Below are 24,209 nucleotides of genomic sequence, written 5' to 3' on the forward strand. Positions count from 1 at the left end.
GTCCCAGCAGAAGACTGCCCCTCCCTGAGCCTGGTTCTGCTGTATGGCCTTGCCTTACAATATAAAGCGCCTTGGGGCAACTGTTTGTTGTGATTTGGCGCTATATAAAAAAATTGATTGATTGATTGATTGATATTGTGCCTAAAACTCTAGTGAATATATTCTCTGGGTTTATAGACATTGTTATTATGTTTGTTTATGTAAAAATGCCAGAAGAAGCTCAGGTTACTTCTCCACGCAAATTACACGTACCACACGAATAATTTGGAACGTTTGTTTTGGCAAGTTTTCACAGTCTCTACTGCCATCAACTGGCTAGTAGTGTTCATGCCAGTATTCACCGTAACTATTGAGATATTCTATAATCCTTTGCACGACTGAGAGTTGTTGCAGCCTCTTGCACCAGCTAAAGAAATAAAAATGTACATTTTGGTTGTATAATGTTCATTTACAATTGTTGTCGTGGATTCTATTATTTAAACAGCAGCAACTCTCTGGCACGCAAAAAAACAAAAACAAAAACTGGTACGCAAATGATTATGAGTAAGGGTCTGAGTATCTGGGTGCCAGTAGATGGCAGTGTTCTACGCATTTAGACCCGGTTATACCAGGTTGAAAAATCACAACTTTTGGCTTTTGCAAATGGCTTTTTTTACATATGAATAAAATGGCATATTTTACAAAAGCATATTATATGTAAATACCAACGCACACGTCACGTCACATTAACATGTTGGTTTTTACATAGAATGAATGAGTCAACCAATCAGTGTTAGCGGAGGCTTATTTACCCATAATCCCTATGGCATCTGTCTGTGTTTGTTACAAAACTTCAGAATTAGTGTATTATTTAAAATTAAAAGATATGTTATATTTTAACTTTGTACAAATGACAGAATTGACATTAATGGAATTAATTTTTATTATTTTTCTAAATGAAAAAAAAAAAAAACACAAGTCAAAACTGCTTTATTTTCCAAGACCTCAGCCTCACGGTGGCATGGTTGTATCCTGTTTAGGAATAATGGCTTGTTTTGTGTGTGTAGAGCTGAGCTTAGCTCTGCTCAACTGCAAAATATGTAGTAAACAGGAGCTACCAGCAGTGGGCAGGACACACAAAGACAGAAGTTGTTGCAAGTGTACTGGAAATAATACCGGAAGTTATCAGTTAGCTGTAGCTTCTGATCAATTTTGTGGTGATTTAGCTTTATAAAAGATAACTTTTCAGTTAGCTGATTAGATGTTATTGAAACTAAGTTTTTAGTTAGCTGTGCCTGCCACTGACCCATCCCCTCTTCCCCAAAGGAACATCTGTCTGCTGCATGCAGCTGATCTGTGGGTGTCCCCTTGGCCTCCTCCAGCTGCTGGGGTTCTCAACACTGAGGCACCTGCGTTCTAGTTTATGCCTAGAGAAAAGCGCCACATAGCCACAGTGTCATAGCTGATGTTGGTCTTCTTAACTGTTTGTTTGACACAAAGACTTTCCAGTGGTACCCAAGAAGACAGAGTCCCAAAGTCATTGTGTCTTCAGCTTGGGCAACTGGTTACCATATGGGAAGCACCAGGACCCTGAAGACGCCAAATACCGCTAACCTGTAACCATAGGCTTTTGCTAGTGAGGTTCTGGTATTATTGCCAATGCTCCCAGAGACATGAATGTCACAGCTGTGATCAGGTATATTTTTAATTTATTATGGAAGAAAGTTCCTTCAGGTTCTCCCCTCTAACAATAGGGGTCACCACAGCAGATCAGAGATGGATCTTCATGTTGATTTGGCACATGTTTTATGCCGGATGTTGTTCCTGACACAACTCCACATTACATGGAGAACAGGTGGTCTTGAACCAAGAAACTTCTGCTCTGGAAAAAAGCACACTAACTGCTTGGCCACCACGCTGCCTGTCATGAAGGAAGAGAATTCAGACACATGGTTGAAGGGCTGGAGTTCAACTTAGATGTAGATGTATGCACTTCTATTTTTTTTAATTTATTTTTCCACTTTACACTGTGTCCATAGTCTTTAGAGCAGGGGTGACCAAGTTCGGTCCTCGAGAGCCACCTTCCTGACACTCTTAGTTGTCTCCCTGCTCCAACACACCTGAATCCAATGAAAGACTCGTTAGCAGACTTTTAATGAGACTTTCATTGGATTCAGGTGTGTTGGAACAGGGAGACAACTAAGAGTGTCTGGAAGGTGACTCTCGAGGACCGAACTTGGCCACCCCTGCTTTAGAGTAACTGAGGATTAGCACACAGTCTAACATGCACAGCTCAAATGCATTTGGGGTGTGCCCAACTTAAGTTTGTTATTTACACAGTACTTAATCTGAGTGCAAATTAAGGCTGAAGTTGCAAAGGGGTTGTGCTTAGTCACTTATTTAACTGTAGGTGTGTTTTGGGAATAACAGGAATCACACTAATCAGATTCTCATCTGTTATTAAATGTTTCTGTGCACTTGAAACTGGTGAATTGCTATTTAGATGTTGGTCTCAGTAGATGACAGAAATGAGAGAGTGTCTGGTGATGGAATGGACCTGCTTTTGGACGGTCCCTTTGTCAGCCTCCTCTTGGTGCTCCCTGCTCGCAAACCCCGGGAATGTAAAAATATAGTACAAACCAGTTATTTATGTATTTTTTTTAACATTACTTTTTGTTTTTATTAAATTTTTCTGCATTTTTTCTCACTTCAGTTTGTAGTAATGTGCACTATATATCTGAATATTCATTCATTTTCTATACCTGCTTATTCAATCAAAGATCATGGGGAGGCTGGAGCTTATCTAATCACTCAGGAGGTATGAGGTAGAGTACACCCTGGACAGAATGCTAATTTGTCGCAGGGCCACATATAGGCAGGCAAACACATTCACACATGCCTGAGGTCTATTTAGAGTCACCAGTTCACTTAACCCACATGTCTTTGGAAGTGGGAGGAAGTTTGAGCACCCACATGAACATGGGAAGAACATGTGTTGGGATGACCTTTGAGCAGCAAGGTGGTTGCAGTGATAAATGAACCAAAAAATGTGGTAAGTTTCAACCAAAAATTATTTATTCAGTTAATAATATATGTTCTCCCACTTAGAAATCATGGAGGGGTCTGAAATTTTCATCTTAAGTGCATGTCCACTGTGAAAGACATAATCTAAAAAAGAAAATTCCGGAAATCACAATGTATGATTTTTTTAATAATTTATTTGTATATTACTGCTGCAAATAAGTATTTGAACACCTGTGAAAATCAATGTTAATTTTTGTACAGTAGCCTTTGTTTGCAATTACAGAGGTCAAACGTTTCCTGTAGTTTTTCACCAGGTTTGCACACACAACAGCAGGGATTTTGGTCCACTCCTCCATACAGATCTTCTCCAAATCTTTCAGGTTTGGAGTTTCAGCTCCCTCCAAAGATTTTCTGTTGAGTTCAGGTCTGGAGACTGGCCAGGCCACTCCAGGACCTTGAAATGCTTCTTACGGAGCCCCTCCTTAGTTTCCCTGGCTGTTTGTTTGGGGTCATTGTCATGCTGGAAGACCCAGCCATGACCCATCTTCAATGCTCTTACTGAGGGAAGGAGGTTGTTTGCCAAAATCTCGCAATACATGACCCCATCCATCCTCCCTTCAATACGGTGCAGTCATCCTGTCCCCTTTGCAGAAGAGCACCCCCAGAGTATGATGTTTCCACCCCCATGCTTCACGGTTGGTATGGTTTTCTTGGGGTTGTTCTCATCCTCTAAACATGGTAAGTGGAGTTGATTCCAAAAAGCTCTATTCTGGTCTCATCTGACCACATGACCTTCTCCCATGCCTCCTCTGGATCATCCAGATGGTCACTGGTGAACTTCAAACGGGCCTGGACATGTGCTGGCTTGAGCAGGGGGACCTTGCAGCCCTGCAGGATTTTAAACCATGACAGCATCATGTGTTACTAATGTAATCTTTGTGACTGTGGTCCCAGCTCTTTTCAGCTCATTGACCAGGTCCTCCTGTGTAGTTCTGAGCTTTCTCAGACTCATCCTTACCCCCCAAAGTGAGATCTTGCATGGAATCCCAGACCGAGGGAGAGTGACAGTCATCTTGTGTTTCTTCCACTTTCTAATAAATAATCAAAACAGTTGTCTTCTACCAGGCTGCCTGCCTGTTGTCCTGTAGTCCATCCCAGCCTTGTGGAGGTCTACACTTTTGTCCCTGGTGTCCTTAGACAGCTCTTTGGTCTTGGCTATGGTCGACAGATTGGAGTGTGATTGATTGAGTGTGTGAACAGGTGTCTTTTGTACAGGTAACAAGTTCAAACAGGTGCAATTAATACAGGTAAAGAGTGCAGAATAAGAGGGCTTCTTAAAGAAAAATTAACAGGTCTGTGTGAGCCAGAATTCTTTCTGGTTGGTAGGTATTCAAATACTTATTTGCAGCAGTAACATCAAAATAAATTATTTAAAAAAATCATACATTGTGATTTCTGGATTTTTTTTTTTTTTTTTTTTTTTTTTTTTTTTTTTTTTACATTATATCTCTCACAGTGGACATGCACCTAAGATGAAAATTTCAGACCCCTCCATGATTTCTAAGTGGGAGAACTTGCAAAATCGCAGGGTGTTCAAATACTTATTTTCCTCACTGTATATATATAGCCACCATCAAATTCACATGTCAAATTTATCACTTACAAAGATTACCGTATTTTCCGGACTGTAAGTCACACCAGCCACTTTATCCATTATAAAGAAAAATAAACCATAAATAAGTTGCACTGGACTGTAAGTCGCATGGACATACAGGTATGTTAACTAAACATGAAAAGTTCAGATGATAATATTGTGATGGCTACCGTTTTCGGATGCATATTTCACTAGTCGTAACTTGTAATCTGCAGAGTATGATTTTCTTTTTGGTGGCATTTTTTCGGGCCTTCTCCGTTGTCTTGTTAAGTTATCAGTAATGTTGAAATTTTTATTTTTCTATGGTAGTCAGAAGTTGCAGGAACAGTCACACAAGCCTTGAGCGCCCTCTCGTGAGCTGCATTTTACCCACGGATATGTTTGTATTTTGCGGACCACATTGCGAGCTGAACCATAACCCGCACTATCTCTGAACTGTTCTTTTCCAACATATTACCCGCTGTGGACCATAGTACACACCAGCTGTCAGCTGCCGATGTTCGTGCAGCACCTACCTACGCAGCTCATGACCTCTCCGTGGTGTCGACGCCAGCTCCTTGCAAGTGTAGACGCTAATCCTCCGCCGTCGCTCACCCAGTGCTTCCACGCAGCTCTCAGCGTCAACTTAAACATTCTGCTCACACACTGATATCCAAGGGTTGAAGCTGTTTTGTTAGCCCTCCCGGAAGAACAGCAAGCACCGCGTTCGTCTGCTTCACACGCTGTTTCACAATCATTGTCTGGGTGAGGTGAGGAATACATGTCAAATGTTCTGTTCTCTGATTGGTTATCGCGACCAGCGTGACCTATAGGGTAGCCGCCATACTACAGTGCCCATGATGCATTGCATTTCCGTTTCCGGTGGCCATTTTAAAACATAGTGCGACTCTGTCACATAAAATTATTTTATTACGGTAAATTAATTGAGAATCTATCGATATATTTTTCATTTATAAGTCGCTCTGGAGTATAGGTCGCACCCCTGGCCAAAACATGTAAAAAAGTGCAACTTATAGTCAAAAATATGGTAATATTAATTACTTTATATGGACTGCCATCTCCATCCAAAATAACACACTTAAAATTATATTTATATAAAAAAAATTTCATTCCCCAGCAATACAGCTCTGATCGCTACCCTAATTCATCACTTGGTCCGCTCCAGAATTGTACTGTCAGGAGGAATCTTTTGGCTGAACACAGGAAGCAAAGGAGGTAGGTGGCCAAATAACTACCACTCCATACAGCAATTAGAAATAAAAATGTCCATTTAAATATAATGTGCAAACATTACATGAAGTACATGTGATTCAAAAGTGCAAGTGTTGTTATTAAAGGTATTGTGTATGTTAAACCCATGCTGGTATTTTCTATATAAAACCCCATAGGACCACAACATTTACAAATATTTACAACAAATGTCCAGTAACGAAGTGACGGTTGCAATATGCAAACTCTTCACAGAAAGGAACAAGTGCGATGCAATCCCATGACCTTCTTGCTGTGACCCAACAGTGCTAACCACTAAGCCACCATGCCACCCATACCTGAATAGTGCAAAGTAACAAACTGACTTTTTTTGTGTGATCAGGGGTGTCTTCTGTTGCTGATGCCTCACAATAGCAATGCGCAAGATTTTCACCTGACCACACCTCATTTTAAGACATACTCACCAATGGCCACAGAGATGAGCACAAGTACACCTGCTATTTGAACTTCATGGGTGCTGGCCATGAAAATGACTAGCAAAGACACTTGTGGTGCAGTGTGTACTGCTTTGTGTTGATAGAGCCCTCAGTCTGAACCCTTGGTTGGACCACTGTTGACAATTTGATGGATTTTGTCTTTCCAGACTGGCACTCTCACTGAAGATGGTTTGGACCTGTGGGGTATACAGAGAACAGACAACGGCAGGTAGGTTCATGATGAAGAACACTAGGTTATTGATTGTGGAAAATATTGTTGAATGGTGGTCAAAGTTTGTAGCCAAAAATTCCTCAGACATTGAGGAGATGGAGCTTTTTTATTCCTTTAAGGCCGAGACGGCTACGGAAAGCAACCTTAGCCAGCAATCAATTCACCCTACTGAGGTGTCAAACCCGTTGTGGGAAAAAAAAAAGACTTTTGCAAATGGCACTGATGGACATGTGCACAATGGTGGCAACACTGGTGTGAGATTGTTGTGTGTATGTGGCATGAAATTGTAAGACTCATCTTTATTGCCACTGGAGCTGTCCTTGGTGCTGAACCATGGTGTTTTTGTCAAAGAGGAAGGAGGGCATGTCCTCTGTAAAATGTGTGTGTCTGCAGTAACATGTGCATGCTACAGCCAAACAAAGAGGTACAGATGAGTCCATTTTTCTGAAAGCTCATTCACTGCTGATTAAAACAATGTTTTATAATGAGTTTCTGAGTGTCTCTGTGGCACAGACGCTCACAGAGATGCACAGAGGTACAGTACACGGAGAATCAAGGAAGATGGTATTATCTGGATTGTTTTTGTGTTTGTGGGTGAGTGTTATGTACAGCACATTGTTCTTATATTTGTTGTGACAAGGTGCTATGCGTCTGTACGTACCAGTTTTTGTAGTTCTATATACACTGTGACCTTCATTAACACCTTCCTGTAGTTATTTATGTCTGAGGATCTTACAGGCAGTTTATTCTTCACGGAACATTTCTGGACTCATAGCCTTCTGCTCCTTTACAGTTTTTGTCCTCCAGAAGCGGAGGTGGATAAAGAGAGTCTGGTTAACTCAGCGATCACAGCCTGCATGGCTACTTGCCACTCACTGACGAGGATAGAGGGCGAGCTCTCTGGAGACCCTTTGGACCTGAAGATGTTCAGTGCCACAGGCTGGGTAAGGACGCCATGTTTAGTCACAGGCTCAGTGCATGAATTGTGCAGGACTACACCAGCTGTCTCAGCAGAACATGCTGTTCTTGGCTAAAGTAATTGACGTTGGGTACCATGTCAATGAAAGCAGGGACTGTGCCTTTTAGGAAAAAAGCTAAAGTCCACATGCTGGCTGTCACACCTGTTCTAGTGTAATTAGCTACCCTGAGGCTGTTATGCTTTTGTTGCTGCGTGTCAACAGGATGTATTAAAAAGATGTTTCAGTGAAATTTGGTGGGGACGTAGATTAATTAAGTAAGATATGATTGAGTATGGTGCAAATCAAGCTTGTCTTTGATGTTTCATCCAAATTTGGTTGAACCTGATTCTGCCTTTGATGATTCTGGCCCTTTGATCCTGATTAAGGGCTGAACCGTGCCTCCCATCCTGGATCTTTGACTTTAACTCTTTGATTTGGATTCTTTTGATACTGACACTGTCTTTGATGTTTGAGACTTGATATTTGATCCTGATTATATTGTAGCATGTTATCAGTATGCCCTGTCCAGGGTGTACCCCAGATCATGCCATATGACGTCTGGGTTAAGCTCCAGCCCCTGACCTTTAATTGCAGTAAATGGGTATAAAAAATGGGTGCATGTTGTCAGTATTCAGTATTGTTGATTATTTCAGCAGGATCCACACCGTAATCCCAATTTCTTTCATTCATATACAGCCTTTGATCCTCACTCTTTTGATTCTGACAAAGGGAAGACCCTGCCTTTTGTCAACTACAGTGTATATTTGATCTTCATGCCTGTGATCAAATCTTAATTGTTGAACCTTGAACCTGATTTTTTAGAACCTGCAATCAGTATTGGTACTTAGTTCAGTCATCAGTATCAAAGGTCAAGATCTAACTCCTTGATCCTAAATTATTTGGTCTTGATTACGGGACCAAAGCAAGACAGACAGAACATGACTATGAAAATGTAAATAACCTTTACATGGTTAAAAGATCACCACTCAGTGATCAGGATCAAACCTCAACAATCGGGTCAGAATCAAAGATGAGTGATCAGAAGCAGAGGTTGACAGGCTCGAGGAGTTGGACGCAAATGCAAAACGCGGGAGTACAGCTCAGAGTTGAAACAGTGTTAACTGGAGGAACAGGCAGGGGTCGGTACACAGATAGGCAGTCCAAACAAAGCAACAGGATCAAAAACATCAGGCAAAGTGCGTGGTTGAGATACAAGCAGGTAGTGGTCAAAATCCGATGAGGCACAAAACGTAAGGCAGGAATACAAAAACTGAGCTGGTAAGAAGGCACAAGGCACATCGAACTGGCAAAGGACTTGGTCAAACCGTGCAGCTTATAAAGCACCCATGTGATTAACTACAACTCAGAACAGGAGTGTGAGAAACTCCCAGAACCGAGGCGTGGCCAGGCAGAATTAAACACCCACCAACAAGAACCAAGAAAAGAAGGCAAGAAACAACAGGACAGAGTAAACCCAAGCAGAAAGATAGAAAAAGAGACAGACAGGACACAAAAAACCACCCCACAACCCAGGAGCCTTACAGAGGTAAACAATCAGGATCAAAGATGTGTGATTTGCATCAAATGTCATCAAAATCAAAACTGAGTGATCTGGATCCAAGGTCAACAATAAGGATGAACGCTCAGGATCACAAATCAGCAATAAAAGATAAATGATGACAAACAAATATCAGGACCAAGTTTACACATCAGGCCCAAACGTATCGTGAGGGTCTGCTGGGAATGACTGGCGAAACCCTCTGTCAGCGAGGTCTTCAACTCCCACCTCCGGAAGAGCTTCTCCCAGATCCTGGGGGAGGTTGGAGACATTGAGTCCGAGTGGACCATGTTCTCCACCTCCATTGTCGATGCGGCTGCTCGTAGCTGTGGTCGCAAGGTCTCTGGTGCCTGTCGCGGCGGCAATCCCCGAACCCGGTGGTGGACACTGGAAGTAAGGGATGCCATCAAGCTGAAGAAGGAGTCCTACTTATCTTTGTTGGTAGGTGGGACTCCAGAGGCAGCTGACAGGCAGGCCAAGCGTGCCGCAGCCCATGCAGTCGCAGAGGCAAAAACTCGGGTCTGGGAGGAGTTCGGGGAGGCTATGGAGGAGGACTATCGGTCAGCCTCGAAGAGATTCTGGCAAACCGTCCGATGCCTCAGGAGGCGGAAGCAGCTCTCCACCAGCACTGGTTACGGTGCGGGTGGGGAGCTGTTTACCCTGACTGGGGATGTTGTTGGGCGGTGGAAGGAGTACTTCGAGGATCTCCTCAATCCCATCGTCACGCCTTCCGAAGAGGAAGCAGAGACTGGGGACTCAGAGGCGGACTCATCCATTACCCAGGCCGAAGTCACCGAGGTGGTTAGAAAGCTCCTCAGTGGCAAGGCTCCTGGGGTGGATAAAATCCGTCCTGAGTACCTTAAGTCTCTGGATGTTGTGGGACTGTCTTGGCTGACACGCCTCTGCAACATCGCGTGGCGATCGGGGACAGTGCCTCTGGATTGGCAGACCAGGGTGGTGGTTCCTCTGTTTAAGAAGGGGGACCGGAGGGTGTGTTCCACCTATAGGGGGATCACACTCCTCAGCCTCCCCGGTAAGGTCTATTCCAGAGTACTGGAGAGGAGAATTTGACCGATGGTCGAACCTCGGATTCAGGAGGAGCAGTGTGGTTTTCGTCCTGGTCGCAGCACACTGGACCAGCTCTACACGCTCCATCGGGTGCTCGAGGGTTCATGGGAGTGTGCCCAACCAGTCCACATGTGTTTTGTGGATCTGGAGAAGGCGTTCGACCGTGTCCCTCGGGGCACCCTGTGGGGAGTGCTCTGGGAGTACGGGGTCCGGGGTCCGGGGTCCTTTGTTAAGGGCTATCCGGTCCCTGTACGACCGCAGCAGGAGCTTGGTTCGCATTGCCAGTAGTAAGTCAAACCTGTTTCCAGTGCACGTTGGCCTCCGCCAGGGCTGCCCTTTGTCACCGGTTCTGTTCATTATTTTTATGGACAGAATTTCTAGGCGCAGCCAAGGTGTAGAGGGGGTCTGGTTTGGGAACTACAGAATCTCATCTCTGCTGTTTGCGGACGATGTGGTTCTGTTGGCTTCGTCAAATCAGGACCTTCAGTGTGCACTGGGGCGGTTTGCAGCCGAGTGTGAAGCGTTCGGGATGAAAATCAGCACTTCCAAATCCGAGGCCATGGTTCTTGACCGGAAGAAGGTGCTTTGCCCTCTTCAGGTCGGTGGACTGTCCTTGCCTCAAGTGGAGGAGTTTAAGTATCTCGGGGTCTTGTTCACGAGTGAGGGACGGATGGAGCGTGAGATCGATAGATGGATTGGTGCAGCATCTGCAGTGATGCGGTCGCTGTATCGGACTGTCGTGGTGAAGAGAGAGCTGAGTAGGGGGGGCAAAGCTCTCAATTTACCGATTGATCTACGTTCCAATCCTCACCTATGGTCATGAGATTTGGCTCATGACCAAAAGAACGAGATCACGAGTACAAGCGGCCAAAATGAGTTTCCTCCGCAGGGTGGCTGGGCGCTCCCTTAGAGATAGGGTGAGGAGCTCGGTCACTCGGGAGGAGCTCGGAGTCGAGCCGCTGCTCCTCCACGTCGAAAGGAGTCAGTTGAGGTGGCTCGGGCATCTTTTCCAGATGCCCCCTGGACGCCTCGCTGGAGAGGTGTTCCGGGCACGTCCCACTGGGAGGAGGCCCCGGGGAAGACCCAGGACACGCTGGAGGGACTACATCTCTCGGTTGGCTTGGGAACGCCTTGGGGTTCCCCCGGAGGAGCTGGGGGAGGTGTGTGTGGATCAGGAGGTCTGGGCGGCTTTGCTTGAGCTGCTGCCCCCGCGACCCGACTCCGGATAAAGCGGAAGAAAATGGATGGGTTACATATCATCAGTCAGAAAGAAAGAGGAAGGATCAGGGTTAAAGGTCAGAAATGAATATCCCAAAATGTCCGTGAGTAGGTCAATGGAATAACCATCTCACAATGAGCAGCAAACATACAGTATAAGGACATTGTAGTTAAAAATATACTTTAAGACAGTATAAGATCTTTTCACGTTATTTCTTTGTAGATGCTAGAGGAGGCCACAGAGGAAGAAACTGCGCTTCATAATCCCGTAATGCCCACAGTTGTGCGACCTCCAAAGCAGCTCATCTGTGAAACCAATCAGAACATCACATTAACAGAGCACAAGGTACAGTGACTCTTCAGGTTATTATCTCTTACACTCACTCCATCGTGGCTTGGTCCTCCTTCACGACTGTCTTAATCCAGATATTAGAAAATTTTTTAATGATTTTTTTTTGTACATTTTTTGGCTGAAGACCAATGAAATGTTTTGGCTTCAGCCATGTCTTCAGTGGCTATAAACATGCCTCAAACCACTTGGACTTTTACAAGATTTTTCATTGTAAACCCCCCCCCCCCCCCCCCCCAAAAAAACAAACAAACAAACAAACAAATAAAAAACCCAAAGATGGCTATACAACTAAATTAGTGGGTTGGGTTGTCCAATAAACTAAGCATAAGTTGGTTTGATGCCTGTGTGCAACTTAGTGTTGAAATATACTGGAGCAACAAAATTTTTCCAGTCGAATGTTTGGACACACTTTCCCATTCAAAGGATTGATTGGTACTGTGCATATGATGTCTAAAAATATAGAGGAAGAGTACAAAAAATAAAAACTCTTATATAATCTCAAACTTCAAACTAATTTCTATAACATTACTACAAGTGTAAACTATTGTATTAACTATTTGTCCCAGGAAAACAAGTAAGAGTTTGCACAATATACAATAGTACTAGCAGAAATACCCACTGGTTAGAAAGCATAATGCAAAAGACATTTTTTAGAGCTGGGCAATGATTAAAAATTTTAATCGTGATTAATCGCATGATTTCCATGATTAATTGCGATTAATTGCATTGTTATACGCAAAATCTAAAAATGAATTCAAAAGTAGTGTATAGCACAATTTTATTTTAAATGTTCTGCCATATGAATGAAAGTGCCATAATGTTTGTTCTGCAAACACTTAACAGCATTTTATTTATGCAGTTGCAGTTAAATAAAACTAAATTATGGTTACCCAGTGATGTCCAGTAGTCCCCATTGAAAGCAACAGTGGGTGCACGTTGTAAAGTTATGGCTTTTGCAGTCCTCTCCTTTATGGTGCTTTGTGAGGGAATCTCATACGTGCCGTCATTTGTTGCAATGCTCAGAATGTCTCTCAGACCGACATCCTCCACAACACTAATCGGCCTGCGGTCTGTAGCAATCCATTTCGCTGTCGTGTTTGCGAGCTTCTCTTGCCTTTGTTTATCAGCGTTGCAGTGGCTGCAAAAAACTGTTTGGTTCTGTCAACTACGTTGTATGGAAGCACTTTAAAATGAAAATGGCCATGTAAACGTTCCATGCCCTTCTCCATGTTGGTTGGTTTATCCACCAATTCTTTTCTTTTCCAGTGTCGTGGACTCGTCACACCGGTTCCTGTGAGCACGCCAGCAGTCAGCGACAGACTTGCAAAACATAAGCCTGTGAGCAACAGGCTCTTACAATAAAAAAACAACAAAGAAAACAGCTGCGTTAATGTGCGATAAAAAAATGTTGGCGTTAATTAATGCGTTACCGCAATAATAACGCGTTAACTTGCCCAGCCCTACATTTTTTGATTTTTATTAAAAATATCTGTAATAATATGGATTGTTGTGTGGTTAATTCTCTGAAGGGATCATCAAAGATGTGTTTGTGTGCTGGTACCTTGAGTGCTTTTATCATGCAATGTAATTTTGGATGCTAAAGGTTTTAGCATATTTAGCAGGCATCATAGCATCATGATGTTAGGTCCAGTTGGACTGTGGTTACTGAGGAAATAAGTGGATCAGAATTTTTATTGACCACACCAAAGCAAACACTTTATGAGAACCACTGCTTAGCCACACAAAATATGATTTAATAAACACCTGAACTGAAGTTAGCCTCTTAGCTGAGCTTGTTGGTATTCAGATTTCTTTTGTTGTCCAGCCCAGGTAGGGTACCGTGTCTCTTATGCTCCATTCTTTACCCATACATGGGCTCTGGACATGTGCATGCGTATGCGCACACATGCACACACGTTACATGCTTTATCTATAGGATTATACAATTCTTCCTTTGTAGCTGCTGTCTGAATTACTGGTAAGTCACCTCTTTAAGCTTTCTCTCATGTTTTTAGAATTCAGAAGAGTGATAATATTTACACTGACTGTGTTTGTATGCTGTGACTTTTGTTTTTTCAGACCTTTGAGATTGGTATTGTGCATCAGTTCCCATTTTCCTCGGCTCTGCAGAGGATGAGTGTGGTGGTCAGGAGGTTGGGGAAAAAACACATGGATGCCTACTTGAAAGGGGCGCCTGAGGTCGTGGCCAGCCTTTGCAAACAGCACACAGGTCAGGCTTTTGTGGGTGTTTATGTTTTTGGCGGATATTTCCTCCCACATGATGTGGCTCTGTTCTTCTATGTTTGATTCTCCACAGTTCCACACAATTTCGCTGCCATCCTCGAGGTTTACACCAGGCAGGGCTTCAGAGTTATTGCCCTGGCACATCGACAGCTGGAGTCTAACTTCTCTTGGCACAAAGTCCAGAGCCTCAGCAGGTTTGCCTCCACAGATAACACAGTCGACAGTGAGGTCTGACAGTGAATTACAGAAACATCATAAAAGTAGTGCAGGGCAATACAGGGTTAATTTCAGTTACGATGTGCCATATTCACATACCGTCATTCCATTGCATAAGTGTAACAAGTACCAACTTGTTACAGAATGCTGGACGTGGTGCTTTGAATGGGAACCTCATCATTGTTTGTGCCCTTCCATTAAAGTTCACAATATATAACTTTATAGTGAATAATTCATGACAAGTTTACCACAAAGTATGTTGACCACCATCGTCTAATTTGTCCCACCACAGGTTCATAATGAGCTGAACAAAACAGATGATGTCTGCAATCTGTCACCAAATGCACATTTTCCACGTAGCATGCAAAATGAAATATTACGTACTCGACCTACACCATATTAGAATTGCGTTCTAAGTGTTGTCACAGCATCAAAACAGCATTTGTAATGGTCTGATCGCATTCGAGGGAAATTCGCTGTGGTCAGGCACATCAGCTCCAGCTGGCATGTCCAGAGTGTGGCATGGATGAGCCGTACGTGCACCTCCACTAGATCCCGTTTGGGGTTTGGAAAGGCGATATCTTTATATGCAGTGTCTGTGGCACACATTCATCTTGTAAACTACACATGAAAATTGTGCAATCAAACCGAAAGCACCGTGAGTTCCTGTGGGTCAATGCGTGCCACAGCTGCGGGCGCAGCACACACATCTGAATGGGGTGTTATAGCCATAATAAATCTTACATTACATATACATTGTCATGCCCTTTCATGGGTTACATAATGTATGTGAATTATGATGACCATCATAGCTGCACTTGTGCCACAGGCTTATGACTTAAGACTTATGACTTAATAACAAAAATAAAATTACTACTTCTTTGTGTTTACGGGCAGATTGCAAACCATCTTTAGGGCCCCTTCACACATAGCACAAATAAGTAGGAATTAGGGCAAATCACAGTGAAACAGCCCAAGGAAGCAAACCCCGAAAACATTGAAATGACGTCAGGAAGGATACATGGTCAGGCAGGCATGAACAATCCCATTGCAACGGTTTTGTGCACCCGCATGAGCATGCACGAACACAGTGTGAGCAGCTGGAGCATGTGGAACCACATCGTGTTGCTGATGTGGAAAAAAAACAACAAAAAAAAAACAACAGCTGGAACGTGTGGATCCACATTTTTTATCTCCACTGCTGTGGAGATAAAAAATAAACTACACCATAAATAAACACCACAATGTCCAATATTTAATCCCTCTTATCGAGTGGACAATACACGTTTCATGACAGTATGTCTGTGCCTCTGTATATAACCCATGGTCACAGACGTACAGTCATGAAATGACATGAATGAAGCAGTGCGCTCTCATTATGTCTTATTATGTCCAGCCGGGTATATAAATAATTACTACATTCACCAGACACTGATAGATTAGATATTGGTATATAATTAGCAAAAATTTCTGAAAATATAAATTAAGGGGACCCAATACAGAACCCTATGGTTAAATAACCCTGGTTAAATAAAAAAATAAATGCCACTAGTGGGATCCAAACCTGCAGTTTACAAAGCTCTGATTAACAGACGGAAACTTTACCACTGCACTACAATCGCTGTCTTATAACAGGAGCATAAAATGCCTGAATTCAACAAGGAGATAAATGTATTTTGGGAGAAAAAAAAGAGAAATTAGACGATGTAGACAAAGAGGAAGTTTTCGTCATCTTTAATTACGGTGAAAAAAGCGCCATAATAACTGACAAAACAACGTTTGTTACAGCGTATTTTTGGTGACACATGACTGAAAGTGGCGTACACAGTAAATTTTGCTGAGTAAAATATACTCTGCTGGGATAATATTTGGTCCCAGTCTAAATAGAGTAAAATACACTCTATTATAGAGTGAAATCAGCTCTACCATCTTGTCAAATCAAGTGTTTCTACTCCAATAAGAGTTGATTTTACACTGTGATAGAGATGATTTAGCACTGTGACAGAGTATATTTAATTCTTTTTGGACTGGGACCAAATGTTATCCCAGCAGAGTAAATTTAAGCAAGTAAGCAAGTACAGAAAATAGATGGATGGATATGATGTCAGACAGATTTGACAAAAATGGTACGTTGACTTAGAATCTACAACCTTCTAATTATACAAATTGTTCAAAAACTACTTTTTTCATCCCAATGCAGCCCTGTAGTGTATACTTCATAAAAGTTACTTTCTGCACTTTTAGCATGCAAGTAACAGGAATGCAGTGAGACAATGAGAAGGGGCTGCTTCAGAGTTGAGAGACAGCAGCACCAGGTGGAACCTAAGAGGTGTTCTCCTTTAATAACTACTCTAAATTTACTTTTTAGAAAATCATAACTTTAAGTTATCTTAGAACTCTGCTGTCTGCTGCCATATTGATACTCATATATTTGCTTTTCAGCAGTTTTGGTGAAAATGGGATTTCTCTTTTCTGATGCACTTGCCAAAGATGACACGAGCAGAAGCTATATTAGGAACAATGTTTTAATATGACTAAGATTGTAAAAAAAAGGGTACTTTTCCCTTGATTCATCCTGGCAGATTAGGTATCTCACATCGGGTGTGCTTTGATGCACATGGAGTGGCATCGCTTCATCATAACTGTAGATCACATCAATGGGAATGTAACAGTGATGTTGACACAATGAAAATCCATGAGAACTATCGTCATCGTGAGGGTGACTAGGATACGTGATTAGGTAATTAGGACATATGCAAGAAATTAGTAGTATAATATAAAATTACATAGTTGCTAATAGCTCTTATTTTCTGAATTCTGATTTTGAAAGTGACCAGAAACATAGATTCTATAAACATGTCACCCAAATAGCAATGAAATGATTTGACACATGATCTGTCAATTGTAGGAATGTGATTGAGGCAAACATGGAGTTCCTCGGCTTGATCATCATGCAAAACAAAATCAAAGTGGAAACTGCTGGGGTTCTAAATGATTTACGAAGAGCTAACATCCGTACTGTGATGGTTACAGGTAACCCATATGGACTGCAATGTTACAGCTGGTATGCTACAGTTAGAAATACTGTGTACTGAATTTGTCATCTGTTAGGGGACAACATGCTGACGGCTATAACTGTGGCTCGAGACTGTGGGATGGTCCGGCCACATGACAAGGTGATCATAGCGGATGCTGCTCCTCCTAAGGGTGCTCAACCTGCCAGTATAACATGGTGTTACACTGAAAACCCAATTCACACCAACAAAGATCATCAGGTAAGACCAAATCATTGCATGAGTTAGGTAGAGCACAAATCTACACACTCAGTAGAGGTTACATTTGGACAGCAACATATCTCTGGTAGATACATGTCCTACTCTATGTCCCCATTGCATGGTTATTGCAGGATAGGAAACCAGGAATTCATTGATGACCTGAAGTAAAATATGGAGATATCATGTGATTGTTCAAAACAACCAACGGCTGCAGCCGAATTAAGACGACCAAGAGCTTAGTATGTCAAAGGTTGCCAATACTTGACAGAAGGAGTGGGCAGTGAGACCTAAAATTTATGACAGTATTTTTCACTTCCTGAGTTTTGAGAGGAGCAGTATGTCCTGGGGGCAGCACGGTGACTCAGTGGTTAGCACTGTTGCCTTACAGCAAGAAGGTCACGGGATCGATTCCGGGCCTGTGGCCTTTCTGTATGAGGTTTGCATGGGTTCCCTCTGGGTGCTCCGGCTTCCTCCCACATGCAAAAACAGGCAGGTTAGATAGACTGGAAACTTTAACTTGTCCATTGGTGTGCGTGCTAGTGTGAATATATTTGTCTACGTATATGTGGCCCTGCCACAGACTGGTGTTCTGTCACCTGTAACTGGAGTAAGTGGTTGAAGATGAGTGAGTGAGCATGTCCTGCCCCTTTATCTAAATAAAAAAAATATTGTGATTATATATTAAGTATACAAGAATATGTCTTGGAGACTTTGGACAGAGTCCTTTATTTTGCCGGCAAAGGAAGCAAAATTCACAGTCACCAAGAACAGCAGAAGAGCTTCGATTTACACTGGTTTGAGTTGGGCAATTTCTCCACCTCAAAGGGTGATCTTTTCTAAATATAGCAAGTCTTGTGTGGATGATATCTTTTTTGGGAAGTATCCAGGTTTGGTGAGATCACTTTTCTGGAAAGTAGCCAGGTCTTGTTCAGCTCTGGGTCCTGGTAATTCACCATTCAGGGCAGGGATGGGCAACTTGTTCCAGAAAGGGCCAAGAGGGTGCAGGTTTTCTTTGCAGCCACTGACTCCACCAGGTAATTTCACTGATTAATCACTTTGAGAGGGGTGGTGGCCAAGTGGTTAATGCGCTTGGTTTAAGTGCACAAGGTTCCGGGTTCAAATCCCACCCCTGCCACATTTCTCCATGTAATGTGGGGTTGCGTCAGGAAGGGCATCCGGCATAAAACCTGTGCCAATTCAACATGCAGATCCACCTTGGATTTGCTGTGGCGACCCTGAGTGCAAACAAGGGAGCAGCCGAAGGGACTTACTAATATCACTTTGAGCAGATGGAATCAGTTAATCAGTGAAATCACCTGGTGGAGTCAGTGGCTGCAAAGAAAACCTGCACCCTCTTGGCCCTTTCTGGAAGAAGTTGCTCACCCCTGATTCAGGGCTTTGCAGGTGCAGGTGTTGTTTTATTTTTTCTTCCCCTTCAGTCCTCTGTCATAGCTTTCTTTGATCCATTCTTCTTTAAAAAACCCAACTCATCATCATTTGATAATTGTATTTGAATTCAATTTTCCTTTTTAAAATGAAGGTCTTTCATGTGTTTTGTGGACTTGGAAAAGGCGTACAACTGGGTCTCACGGTGTCCCGTTTGGGCTACCACAGGAGTATGAAGTACTGGACCTGCTGGAATGCACAATCCGGTCTGTATATGACCAAAGTAGGAGATGTGTCCACATTCTCGGCACTAAACTGAACCTCTTCCTAGTGGGTGTGAGGCTCTGTCAGGGCTCCTCCCCCCTTTCACCATTCTTGTTCTTGTTTTGCATGAACTGGATTTCACGGTGCAGTCAGGGACTTGAGGGTGTCTCTGCTTTTTGTGGATGATGTGGTTCTGATGTCTTCATCAGACAGTGACCTCAGACACACACTGGTTTTACATAGAGTGTGAAGAAACTGGGATGAGGATCAGCACCTCCAAATCTGAGACCATGGTGCTCTGTTGGAAAAGAATGGATTGAACCCTTTGGGTCAGGGAAGAACATTTCCTAAGTGGAGGAGGTCAAGTATCTTGCGGTCTTGTTCATGAGTGTCACTGTAAATAATATATAATCCTGGATTAGCAAAAATAAAAAGATGTTATATTGAAATCCATTCATGTCTTTGAGAAACGGACGGACCTCTACCTTGTTGTTGAAGGGAATGCTTCTTTCATGTTTTCACGCTCAAAGGTAAATGGACTGTATTCCTGTTTTAGTCCAGTGATGCCTCATATCCATTCATTTGTTCACTCACTCACACACCAACGCCAGGGTGCTGCCATGCCAGGCTCACGACTGCACATCTGGCAAAGCAGTCTCACACCAAAGTTGTCACATGCTGATGCAAACGATTAATTGTGACTGTATCAATATGTGATGAGTTAGTAGCCCCATGGCATCACTCTGTGTCACGTGGGGAAATGCTAACCTTAACTACACCCATAACATAGACTAATGTTCCCCGATAACACAGAGGTGAAGCAGTTCTATGCGCTGTCCATCACCACATGACATGACGGGATGACCCGACTCATGACATAGTGATGAAAAGGGGCATTGACCAAACTTAAAAATGTGTTGAATTTGGAGTGAGGATGGGTTGCATCTGGATCAACCAGGGTTATGACTTTTATTGTCTGGTCAAGGAACTGAACCTAGGATCCTCTGGTGAGTAGCATTTCCATCTAAGGTCAAGGCAACCACATTCCCATCATGCAGTTTGATGTTGGTCTGTTTTCAGCTGTTTTTGAGTGATAATTAATGATTCCTCTGTAGACGGTGGAGATCCACCCAGAGGAAGGAGTGCATGATGATCAGCTGACGGAGCGGGAGCAGAGTTATCACTTTGTTGTGACTGGCCAATCTTTTGCGGTCATCTCTGAGCACTTCCCTCAGCTTGTCCAAAAGGTACAGGCCCATCTTTGGACACACAAACATCTACAAATCAGTCTGCTAATATCAACAAATGTATTGTCATCTTAAACAGGTACGAGGGGCGACTGAGAAGTTTTGAGCTGACTCAGAAGAAGTACAGCCTGGCTCTCCATCTTTTGCATTCTGAGAAACCAACATTTCTTGAGAATATGTGAAGTTTAGACTCTCTGTGTTGAGAAATGTTGATTTCTCAGAATACAAAGTCGGCGAACCACACCCTACCTTTTCTGTGTCAGGCTCAAAATGTCTTAATCGCCCCTCGTACATCAGCTTTAAAGCCACATTAAATCCTGCTGTTATACTCCTGGATGCTGCTGTGTTCTGTTGTCTCTCCACATGGTGGCGGTGCAGTTCATGCTGAGAACCACTGTGTTTGCCCGTATGGCCCCTGACCTAAAGACCCAGCTGGTACAAATTCTACAAAACATGGGGTGAGCGGTCTGTTTTGGTTTGAGCTGTGCTTTATTTCTGTCTAATGAGATCATGTGAATGTATAAAGAATCATAACTTTTGGCACATGTGCAATTTCCACCCATTTTACTTGTTTTCCAGCTACATAGTTGGAATGTGTGGTGATGGTGCTAATGATTGTGGCGTGAGTATGGATTATATTTATTAATACACACAAATCACACTTTGTCTCTATTTGGTTGTTTCATCCAGAAAAAGTCATACTTTGAAAATGTGGCAATACAAATGCTTGCTAAAGTATTATTGATAACATATTGATTGGAATTTATAAAATGAGCCGACAATTTTTTATTCAATAACAATAATAGTAATATTAACAGCAGTGATCATACTATACTCCAGCTTTCCAGAAATTGCCTGTTCAGTGTCCACATTATGCAATTAAGCATAAATTTTGTGAATCACAATGTAGAATCTCACATTTAAGAACAGCCTCCAAGTTCTCAATAGGGTTTAAGTCAGGTGATGAAGGGGTTTATGCCATTATTCTGTCATCTTTGAGTCCTTTACTGTCTAGCCAAGCAGTGGAGTACTTGGATGCATGTGATCGAGCATTGTCTTGTATCAACACCATGGTCTTGAATGATGCAGACTTTATTCCTGTATGACTGCTTAAGAAAGTATCTTCTACACTCAACAAAAATATAAACGCAACACTTTTGGTTTTGCTCCCATTTTTTACAAGATGAACTCAAACATCTAAAACTTTTTCCACATACACAATATCACCATTTCCCTCAAATATTGTTCACAAACCAGTCTAAATCTGTGATAGTGAGCACTTCTCCTTTGCTGAGATAATCCATCCCACCTCACAGGTGTGCCATATCAAGATGCTGATTAGACACCATGATTAGTGCACAGGTGTGCCTTAGACTGCCCACAATAAAAGGGCACTCTGAAAGGTGCAGTTTTATCACACAGCACAATGCCACAGATGTCGCAAGATTTGAGGGAGCGTGCAATTGGCATGCTGACAGCAGGAATGTCAACCAGAGCTGTTGCTCATGTATTGAATGTTCATTTCTCTACCATAAGCCGTCTCCAAAGGCATTTCAGAGAATTTGGCAGTACATCCAACCCGCCTCACAACTGCAGACCACGTGTAACCACACCAGCCCAGGACCTCCACGTCCAGCATGTTCACCTCCAAGATCGTCTGAGACCAGCCACTCGGACAGCTGCTAAAACAATCGGTTTGCATAACCAAAGAATTTCTGCACAAACTGTCAGAAACCGTCTCAGGGAAGCTCATCTGCATGCTCATCATCCTCATCGGGGTCTCGACCTGACTCCAGTTCGTCGTCGTAACCGACTTGAGTGGGCAAATGCTCACATTCGCTGGTGTTTGGCATGTTGGAGAGGTGTTCTCTTCACGGATGAATCCCGGTTCACACTGTTCAGGGCAGATAGCAGACAGCGTGTGTGGAGTCGTGTGGGAGAGCGGTTTTCTGATGTCAATGTTGTGGATCGAGTGGCCCATGGTGGCGGTGGGGTTATGGTATGGGCAGGCGTCTGTTATGGACGAAGAACACAGGTGCATTTTATTGATGGCATTTTGAATGCACAGAGATACCGTGACGAGATCCTGAGGCCCATTGTTGTGCCATACATCCAAGAACATCACCTCATGTTGCAGCAGGATAATGCATGGCCCCATGTTGCAAGGATCTGTACACAATTTTTGGAAGCTGAAACTATCCCAGTTCTTGCATGGTCGGCATACTCACCGGACATGTCACCCAGTGAGCATGTTTGGGATGCTCTGGACCGGCGTATACGACAGCGTGTACCAGTTCCTGCCAATATCCAGTAACTTCACACAGCCATTGAAGAGGAGTGGACCAACATTCCACAGGCCACAATTGACAACCTGATCAACTCTATGCGAAGGAGATGTGTTGCACTGCATGAGGCAAATGGTGGTCACACCAGATACTGACTGGTATCCCCCCCTAATAAAACAAAACTGCACCTTTCAGAGTGGCCTTTTGTTGTGGACAGTCTAAGGCACACCTGTGCACTAATCATGGTGTCTAATCAGCATCTTGATATGGCACACCTGTGAGGTGGGATGGATTATCTCAGCAAAGGAGAAGTGCTCACTATCACAGATTTAGACTGGTTTGTGAACAATATTTGAGGGAAATGGTGATATTGTGTATGTGGAAAAAGTTTTAGATCTTTGAGTTCATCTCATACAAAATGGGAGCAAAACCAAAAGTGTTGCGTTTATATTTTTGTTGAGTAATTCTAAAACTGGCAATTGGTTTGGAAGTTGGAAGTAGATTTTCACTGAAAAAAAGGTCCAACTAGTTCATCCTTAAGCTCCTTTCACACTGGTCCAACTTAGAGTTGGGTAATGCCGCGTACAGACTACGCTGACCTTATGCAACCCTACGCAGCAATACGCTGAGGGACGCAAAGGGATCCGCGAAATGGACACAAAAATTGAACATGTTTAACTTTTTTCATGTTTTGTCAGTGTAGAGCACAGACGCAGTGTTCCATGAAAGTCTACACAACACTACACTACTGTATACCAAGCCTCCGCAATTATACACAACCTTACGCAAGGGTGAAAAATCTTTTTCATTTTTTTTTTTTTTTTTTTTATCAGTACATATCTGCATTGATAGATTTTATTCATCCCGCTGCCCTTTGCTGGCAGTGAAGCTTCAAAACCACAGAAGAAGAAGAGGCGGCCTGGCCAAGCTTCCTCATTCACTAACTTCACCAGTCATGTCCACAGCCACTCCTCATGGACGGATCGTGCGCCAACGCCAGCTGCAGATCTGCAGCTTTCTTTCACCTTCAAGTTCTCTCCAGATTGTGGCACATTAAATAAAGTCCATTAACCCCTGCTCACGGACCGATCGCCAATGAGAGGACATGGCCACGTCCGCTTACTCCTCACGGATGGATCGCGAATGCACCCGCCGGTTGCAGCTCCGTGGTGCTTTCACTTTCTTCTTTCACAATTCTGGCACTTTAAATAAAGTCCATTAACTTCTGGAGGTAATGTATTCTGACTTTTTCCAATGTGACAAATCCATCTGCATGTCCAGGCAGTGTGTCATGGAGCCAAGCTTCTCCCCTCTCTGTGCAAGGTTTTTTTCTCTCTCTCTCTCTCCCTGCGCGCAACTTACACAGCCATTCCTGTGTACTAGATACGCAGCACAATGCAACTCTTTGAAAATATGTCTTCAGATATTTCTTGGTCCAATGTTGACGTTTTAACTTGTGAGTCTTGTTCAGTGGTGGTCATGTTTCAGCTTCTCTTACCTTGACCATGTCTCTGAGCACTGAACACCTTGTACTTCTGGACACTCAAGATAGGCTTCAGTTCT

The 24,209-nt window shown here is 43.1% G+C and overlaps 1 protein-coding gene across 1 annotated transcript in view; it reads left to right on the plus strand.

Moving 5' to 3' along the window:
* LOC117521198 (probable cation-transporting ATPase 13A3) overlaps positions 1-24,209 on the plus strand; it is a 94,566-nt gene that overhangs the window by 24,532 nt on the left and 45,825 nt on the right. Inside the window, exons 4-13 of the mRNA XM_034182545.1 lie at positions 6,510-6,571; positions 7,350-7,518; positions 11,601-11,723; positions 13,809-13,959; positions 14,047-14,167; positions 17,098-17,222; positions 17,301-17,464; positions 20,230-20,361; positions 20,740-20,819; positions 20,941-20,983. Coding sequence (XP_034038436.1) covers positions 6,510-6,571; positions 7,350-7,518; positions 11,601-11,723; positions 13,809-13,959; positions 14,047-14,167; positions 17,098-17,222; positions 17,301-17,464; positions 20,230-20,361; positions 20,740-20,819; positions 20,941-20,983 — 1,170 coding nt within the window. The remainder of the gene's footprint in view (positions 1-6,509; positions 6,572-7,349; positions 7,519-11,600; positions 11,724-13,808; positions 13,960-14,046; positions 14,168-17,097; positions 17,223-17,300; positions 17,465-20,229; positions 20,362-20,739; positions 20,820-20,940; positions 20,984-24,209) is intronic.

The sequence above is a fragment of the Thalassophryne amazonica genome, chromosome 12 (assembly GCF_902500255.1).
Source record: "Thalassophryne amazonica chromosome 12, fThaAma1.1, whole genome shotgun sequence".
In the NCBI taxonomy this organism is placed as follows: Eukaryota; Metazoa; Chordata; class Actinopteri; order Batrachoidiformes; family Batrachoididae; genus Thalassophryne; species Thalassophryne amazonica.